Here is an 8,515-nt window from a genome sequence, read left to right on the forward strand (position 1 = left end):
AACGTTTAATAAATCTACCTAGATTTAAAAACTGTATTCTGTTAGTTTGCTTCTATTAAACGTTGCAATATTTTAATCCTAGAAATGACCGTTTTAGTGCGCTTGTTTTGGTTCGTTTATGTGGCTATATTTCCCGTCAGGGGCAACATTTGGATTTGTGTACGATAAACAAATAAATAATTTGGAAAACAATTTGCTTTACTTGGACTAGGCCAAATTTTTAACCCAGAAAAAAATAAAGGCAAACCAACTTAATCCACATCATCAGACACTATTCCTTCACCAATTAAACAATAATTTTTCTATAAAATGAGCTTAAAATGGCAGCTTTTCATTAGTTCCAGATAGTTTTAGTTAAATCTCCAAAAACAATATTTTGAAACATTGCCAATAAAATAATTGTAAATTGTTTATTTTATCAAAAAAATGTTTTAATAAAAAAAACAACACCACTTAAAAAAACAAAAAATATTTATTGAGAAAATCAAAGTATAGGGAAGCGTATCAAAATTTCTAGATACTCTATATTATGAAAATTATGAAAATGAGAAACCTAAAAAGATTCAACGCTTAATGCCTAATAGATAGATTGATTGATTAATTAACCTTGAAGTAGTTTACGTTATCCATGCACGCAGAATCGAAGTCCCCAGAAATCAAATCCGGGATTTTAAACTCTAAAATTTTAACAATAACTAATTCAGCCAAATTTAATTTTGATGGATTTATCTACGTGGTGTTAAGTGAAACTTATAATATCCAATACCATAGGTAGAACCATAGCCACAATATGGTTACGCTTTACAAGCGCAGTGTAGATAGATAATATGACCTATAGTAACATAAATAAGAAATTGGCCATCCGAAGGTTAAATAAATCATTATTTAATATCGACCAAAAACAGCAGAGGCGTATGCAAGGGTGTTTAAAAGACACTTCGATTATTCGACACTTGTAGTAGATATTCGATATCCATCTTCACTCTAAAAATTCAAAATTACCATAATTACCTATTTTATGATTCATATTGTTTAATATTTTGTGCCATACTGTAGCACCACCATCTACGGCCACCTTGTAGCAAGCTCCGTTCCAAAGTCTTAAAATAAAAAAAAATATTTGTAGAAAATATGAGTTATTAGAAAATTCTCTACAAATGGTTAACGTTTATTTCCCTATTTTCAATCCCAGCAGTTTGATTTCCCCTATCCCTACCTTACTTGGTATCAAACAAAAATTGGTAATTTCCTAATATACGATTTTTTGACCCTCCCTCTCCCTATCAATTTTGTAAATGGATCTTCTAAATGTAAATGGATATAATTGACCATGTGGCCGCAGCGCCCGGCCCCTAGCCTGTCCTAGCCGCTGCGCTCGGCCCAGAAAGTGTCTTAACCTAACCTAACCCTAAATATATACTAATTTTATTGAAAATTGTTGAAAAAGTGGTCATGTACACAATTGATAGGAGGGGGAGGGGGTCCAAAAATCGTATACGGACCCAAATTCTGTAGTATGAGTTAACTTTTACCTAATTAAATGCTCTGTATCTAAAACTGGTTGATTTAGAAGAATTAATATATATTTATTTTCTTTGTTTCCTTCTTCGGAATATAAACATGGAGTCCACACCCTACAATCCTCAGGAGGAGAACTCATTTTAATTCTGAAAATAATCATTTTTAATTTTATATCGGCATAATTAAAGGGAGTTGGAAGGTTTTCAGAGATGTATTTTAGTTTAGTTGTACAGAAAACCAAAATGGAGAACTCGACATTTTGGAATCATAAAACTAAATTCAGTATAATCGTCTTCATTTCAAATTTTTTACTTTCCAAATATACATAGATCACAATTATTCATTAAATTTCAACTTATCCGATATGACGTTCGTCTTATCTTGAAGAAATATAGAATAAATAATCTTAATGAGTACAAATATTTTTTAAACAATGTTTTTGTACAATTACTTCTACAATATAGAAACATGAACATGCTAAGACTACTCCAGATCTAAGATGTAATCATTCTGTTTCTTTTCCAGAAAACCCAACTGCTCATCCATTTGAACCATCTAGAAATAAACAGGGATTTAAACAATCCTAACCGCAGAAGCGTGGACGGGGGGGGGTCTATGGGGAATAAGCACCCCCCCCCCCAAAGAAGTTAAAACTAAGATTTCCCCCTGGAATATCAAAAATCTGTTACGCCCCCCCTGGACAAGTTCCTGTATACATCATAGGAAGGGGTGTATTCAGGAATTTGTCTAGGGGGGGGGGGGCTTATATTTTTCTTTCCGGGGGGGGGGGGGCTCAGTATCAGTTGGGGCCTGAAAACCGCCTGAAATCCATAGATTTCACTAGTCCAGAGGGGGCTTGGCCACCATAGCCCCTCTGAATACGCCTCTGACCATGGGTAACCAGATGACAGAGTAATGATTGTCGTCTCCATGAGCCTCTGTAATGCAGACATCGAGCCTCCCAGATGCGCTGCAGACTGTGCCTCCGCTATGCAGTAAACGAGCCTCCACCGTACAGCACAGTTTTTTTTATATCTTGGTTTTTATGAGTGATGAAAAATTTTAACAATTTTTTTGACGCAGTGGCATAAGAATTTTAATAGAGATTAGAGTTGTTCATTGATTGTCATGGTTAGAAACATATATGGACTCATAAAGTGGTTTATAAGATTTATATCAAAACTTTAAACATTTCTTACGCAGACAGGAAGATTTGGAGAAACATTTCTGGAGTAAACTTGGTTTGTTTTGTTGTAATCTTTGATTTAAACAATACCTTTTTTTGAAAAATGTTAAGATTTAAATAATAAATACAAATTTTCTAGATTTAATTTGAACTTCAAAAAAAGGTATCGCTAAAATCAAAGATTATAAAGGATGAAATTCAATTCAATTTGTTTTCTTCTAAATAATTAATAAATACTTCTCATCTTTGAGAAACCTCTCATGCCACTATGTCTAAAAATCTAAAAAAAATCTTTTATTTAAACTTAAAACACAAGTTTTAAAAAACCTCCTGTATTACACAGGCACATTTTGATGCTCATTTCTGCAAAGCGGAGGCTTGGTCTGCCGAGCAACTCTGGGAGGCTCGTGTTTGCATAGCGGAGGCTCATGGCGTCCGGGGGTTCCCTCCCTCGCGGGGGAAGGGAGGCGGCCATGAGCCACCACTATTATCTCTTCCATGCCACATATTAGCTTTTTTCTCTTCCGGCAGCCATGAGCCACAACTGGATTTTTGAAAATCACACTTTAAAGGCATTAAATATATCAAATAAAAAAATAGTTTTGCCTGGAAGAGTCAAATGTGGTGGTACGGAAGAGGAAATAGTGGTGGCTCATGGCCACCTACTTTCCCCCGCTCTTCCAAGAAGGAGGTATTTAATCATTTAATTCATATGAGATTACTAGCCATGGCGTGCCCGTTGGCGTTATCCAGGTTAAAAAAAACCTTGAATTAGTTATCCTGTCACCCCCGGGGTTCCTATCCATGGGTTCCCTTAAAAAATTTCAGCCAATTTGGCCCAGAGCCGTTTATATATATGAGCGAAGAAGTTGATTATATAGATTACCGCTTTATATGAGTTGATCTGACGTTGAACTGATGAACAGTTTAAATCAACCTTGAGATCCACAGCCAGCAGTCGACTGGATTCCAGGGATCGATTCATTACCTGCACAATAAGCCATTTATACAGACAGAAAAACTCAGTGGCGTATTCAAGGCGGGGCCTCAGTCCCCCTGGATAAGTGAAATATATGAGCCCCCCCCCCCCCGGTCAAATTTCTAAGTTCGTCCCAGAAAAAGCTCATAAGAATTTTATGTTCAGTCAAAGATAAAGTTCTAAACTTTCTGTACGTTCAAGGGACACCCTGTAACTAATTTGAGATGAACCTTGTTTATTGGGACATCCAGTGTCTCCCTTGCGATGAGCCTAAATATCCTGAAGTTTAAATTGTCATGATTTATGAGACACCCTGTATATTTACCTTGAAATGAGCTTGAATATCCTGAAATTTAAATTGTCATGTTTGGTGGGACACCCATAACGTAATATAGGATAAAACTTGTTTAGTGAAGCACCCTATATCTACCTTGAGATGATCTTGAATATCTTGAAGTTTAAATTTTCATGTTAAGTGGGACACCCTGTATCTAATTTGAGATAAACCTTGCTAGGACGGACACCCTATATCTACCTCGAGATGAGCCTTGTTTATTGGAACACCTTGTATCTTACCTCGAGATGAACCTTGTTTATTGGGACACTCTTTATTTACCTTGAGATGAGCCTTGTTTAGTGGGACACCTTATATCGTACATTAAGATGAACCTTGTTTATTGGGACAGCCTGTATCTACCTTGAGATGAGCCTTTTTTATTGGGACACCTTGTATCTTGCTTTAAGATGAACCTAGTTTATTGGAACACACTGTATCTACCTTGAGATGAGCCTTGTTTGTGGGACACCATTGTATCTTACCTTCAGATGAGCTTGAATATCCTGAAGTTTCTTTAACTCCAGGATAGAATTTCCTTCCTCTTCTCTTCCAACAACCCTAGTTATAATATTCGTAACATACAATTAAGCAAATCCACGGATTCCGATCCAAAAGTACCAAAGTACCAATCATCAACTGCAAAAAATCTTTTTTGCTATAATCCAGATCTAAATCTGATATGCTAAAAAAAGATGTAAATAAAACTTTGCTTATTTCTGAATGGTTCGTTGAGTTTACAAACGAATAATAAAAAAATTATTTTGTAAAAAAATAAGAAAATCTGAAAGAAATGTTAACGAGCTGGATCTGGATCCATTTTTATTTTCAGAGCGGATCAAAGATCCGGATCTGGATCCGCATCAGAATAAAATGGATCATAAGCACTGATTATTATGGACAATAATGTCCGATTCGTTTAACATTTTCTAGCTGTGATTTAGCTAAGACTTCCTCGCCTAGTTAGCCTGGGAAATCGCAGCTAAAATTCATAGATAGAGAATGTTTAACGAATCAGATATAATATTCTGCAATAGAAGCAGCTGAGTAATCATTCAGTAAGTTAGGTTAAAAAAAATTAATTCAAACCGGACTTTCTTCGAAACGCCCACTTTTATACGTCAATTTCTCTTTAAGGAAACATCCGATACAAATATAATTTTCCGGAACAAATTTGATTCTTATTTTTCCAATAGACGTATAATTTTTCATGGGGGGGGGGGGTACGAGGGCTAAGCCATTCTCTTACGTCCTTTAAAGTCCTACCTGAAGCTTCTCTTAGCAAAGGGAGGACTACTGCTGTAACTACGAAACTTCCGTTTCTGCTCAGATCCCATGATATTACCAGGGATCCAGTCTAGTATAAATTATACATTTCTCTCTTCGTTTTGAGAATTTGAGATACTTCGAGAGAAATACTAATTCTTAGCTTCACATGCCTTCAGCATATCAGTGACAAAATAAACATAGAACTCGATGATTCGTCACCTATCAACATCTTTCCTTTACTGCCAAATTCCGTCCTCCTCTTGCAAACGCTTTTTAGACACTGACAAAATGCAGTTTGTTTCCTTATCCACTGAATTGATTGCGAAGTCAAGTTAAGCTAAAGAATTCGTATAGATATAAATAATAAATTATACTGTGGAAGACGATGCCTGGCCGCCTTAAACAAGTTCCACAAGATTCAACGGAATGAGATAGAACGAATACAGGGCATTTTACTGCCGGACAGTCTACACGTGTGATATCGAGATACACTCATGTTCTGACCCTCTAGTAATAAGTTATAAGAAATATATATACTAGAAGTTATTTATGCGTTTTTTATTAGTCTGATCCACGTCCTCTATAATACCTTGATACAGATAAATATGCGATGCCAAATGATTTGCCATTGATTAAAAGAGGCATGTGAATTGTTTCTGATCAGATAAATTTCAACGTTTTGGGATTATGAAGTGGCAGGAATTAGGGAAGCAAACTAATATTTGCCCAGTTTTATAATCCTTGCGCGTCATACCTTTTAGGTAAAACTATATTTTCATTGTTACGGTCTGAGCACTGTTGAGACCAATAAAGGATGAGACTTCAAAGTCGACTGTACAGTCAGTTTTCTTATAATTATGATTCCCTGCAACTAAAAACTTTTTTTTAACTTAATCATGAAAAAGGCCACCAACCGTCTATATTCAAGGCAGAAGTCGGAATTTAACCTTGAAATCATCATATTTTAAGAGTTTTAGGTCGTCTGTACAGTCTCACCCTTTGTAGTTAACCCTGTAGATACTCAGTAAAGATATAAACGACCTATGTAGCACGACTAAGAAACCAGGCTAATGTGAATTCTACAGGGTGTCACAATAAATATGAGAATTAAGAGACGACTTGCAAATATGATCCTATATGCATTACAATTGTTCATAAACAAATACTTGTATTGCTCGAAAACTTAATCCTCATTTTGACGGAATCATTACATTTTCTCAGTTTTTGTCAAGAATTTTACCTCTTTGATTCCTCGATGAAGACTCCCTGTTTAATTTTCCGACCTGCCTGAGGGGGGAAGGAGATGCCCGATTTAATTCTCTGGCCTGCTTGATGGGAGACCCCCGGTTCAGATCTCCAACCTGCTTGAGGGGAGACGGAGAGGCCCGGTTCGAATCTTCGACCTGTTCAAAGGCAGACGCACCATTGGATTTCCCGACCTGCTTGAAGGGAGATGCCCGGTTGGATTCCCCGACCTGCTTGAAGATAGATGCTCGATTGGATTCCCCGACCTGCTTGAAGGGAGATGCACGGTTGGTATCCCCGACCTGCTTGAAGGGAGATACCCGGTTGGAATCCCCGACCTGCTTGAAGGGAGATGCACGGTTGGAATCCCCGACCTGCTTGAAGGGAGATACCCGGTTGGAATCCCCGACCTGCTTGAAGGGGGATATATGATTCAATTCTCCAGACTTAAATTCTCTAACCATATCAGATTTAGAAATCCTAAAAACCGCGTTAGATTCATACCCTCTGGAAGACGGAACTTCAGATTCTTCAAGATAAGATCTTTTGACTTCAAGGTTCTGTAAAACTTTCAAGTGAGCTCCAAAATCATGAGACAATTGCAAGTTTTCTATATATTTGACAATTTAACAAAAACAGCAACTCTTACTTCACATCTACAGGGTGTCCCAATAAACATGGGAATTCAGTGACGAATTCGATATAGTCTTTTTAAATAATTCTTTGATTAAGTATAGTGAGAAAGCTGTAATCTGTAAGAGTTTCGTCTGCTATGTTCACATTTCGTTTGTTAATGTTTTGACTGCATACGGTTGTAATTAGTAAAACAAGAAGACTGCTGTATACAAACAGAGTAAACTTGTCCGTCTTCAATATTCATCTTGCGGAGACAATGTAGAAAAATCTTTACAGCCATTTACCGTTTTCATAAAAATAAACTCCTCTAGCAGACATAATAATATTATGGGTTTAAATTGGGTATTACAATGCTAATTCATAACAAAGACGATATCGAATTCGTCACTGAATTCCCATGTCTTTTGGGACACCCTGTATTTACCACATTTGAGAAATAATCAGTCTTTATAGATACAACCTCCAGAAAAGATTTAAGATCGATGACATTTATATTTTACAAGTTATAAGTCTTTAATTTGTAAAAGTGTGAAAAAGGTTATAAGGATTATGTTATTTAGCATCATCTTTTATCCTGAAGGACCAGTAGGTTCAATAATTTCTTGGAGATTTTATTTGATTCCGCAAGGTACGACAAATTGATACTGTGAGAACCAGAAAACTACGAAATAGGAAGATGACTTTTAGAATCAAGTTCTAACTAAAAATAGTTTAATGAGCATGAGACACTTGTGGTAATTGTGCAGTGTGAACAGACCCATTTCCCTAAATTATTATTCTAATAAGTGTCTATTAAAACTTTTGTTTTTCAAATGCATCAAATACACTTAAGTATTACAATAATGTAGTTTTCCTGTTTCATTGTTTTCTGGTTATCACTGAAGTCTTTAAAAATTTTCATGTTGCAGTAAGACAAAGATTTTTAGAATCCAAACTAAAACCGTTAATGGCTATAAATCATGTATTAATGACAGTCTTATGATTATTGAAGCTGACTTTTAAGCCAGATTGATCTTGATCTCCCGACCCCCTGGAGACAACGTTCCCTGACCTTCCATACATTTTACCTTTCTTAAAAATATATAAAAACAAATCAATGATCATTATTAGTGTTGCTACAAGTTTATGAACAAATTATTTTCAAACAATTGAAAATAAATATCGACATATTGGCAAAAATAGTTATACATTTTATACACGTTAATTTACATGTTTACACAAACTAAAATTTAAAAATTCACAAAACTGTAAATGTATATGTATCTTTAACTATGAAACCATCCAACACACTGCACCATTTTAATAACATTAAAATAGAAATATTTTAAGAGTAAACATCAACAAG

At 35.7% G+C, this 8,515-nt stretch overlaps 1 protein-coding gene across 1 annotated transcript; it reads right to left on the bottom strand.

Moving 5' to 3' along the window:
• Positions 1 to 1,043: 1,043 nt before the first annotated feature.
• Positions 1,044 to 8,440, bottom strand: LOC111697158 (uncharacterized). Its single transcript, XM_023467061.1, has 7 exons — positions 8,167 to 8,440; positions 6,530 to 7,094; positions 5,287 to 5,377; positions 4,506 to 4,581; positions 3,594 to 3,695; positions 1,533 to 2,076; positions 1,044 to 1,100 (listed from the first exon to the last, which is right to left on the bottom strand). The coding sequence occupies exons 1-6, from the start codon at positions 8,272 to 8,274 to the stop codon at positions 2,005 to 2,007; spliced, it is 1,014 nt and encodes a 337-aa protein (XP_023322829.1). The 5' UTR covers positions 8,275 to 8,440; the 3' UTR covers positions 1,044 to 1,100; positions 1,533 to 2,004.
• Between the last annotated feature and the right edge of the window lie 75 nt (positions 8,441 to 8,515).

Source organism: Eurytemora carolleeae, unplaced genomic scaffold, assembly GCF_000591075.1.
Source record: "Eurytemora carolleeae unplaced genomic scaffold, Eaff_2.0 scaffold128, whole genome shotgun sequence".
Classification (NCBI taxonomy): domain Eukaryota; kingdom Metazoa; phylum Arthropoda; class Copepoda; order Calanoida; family Temoridae; genus Eurytemora; species Eurytemora carolleeae.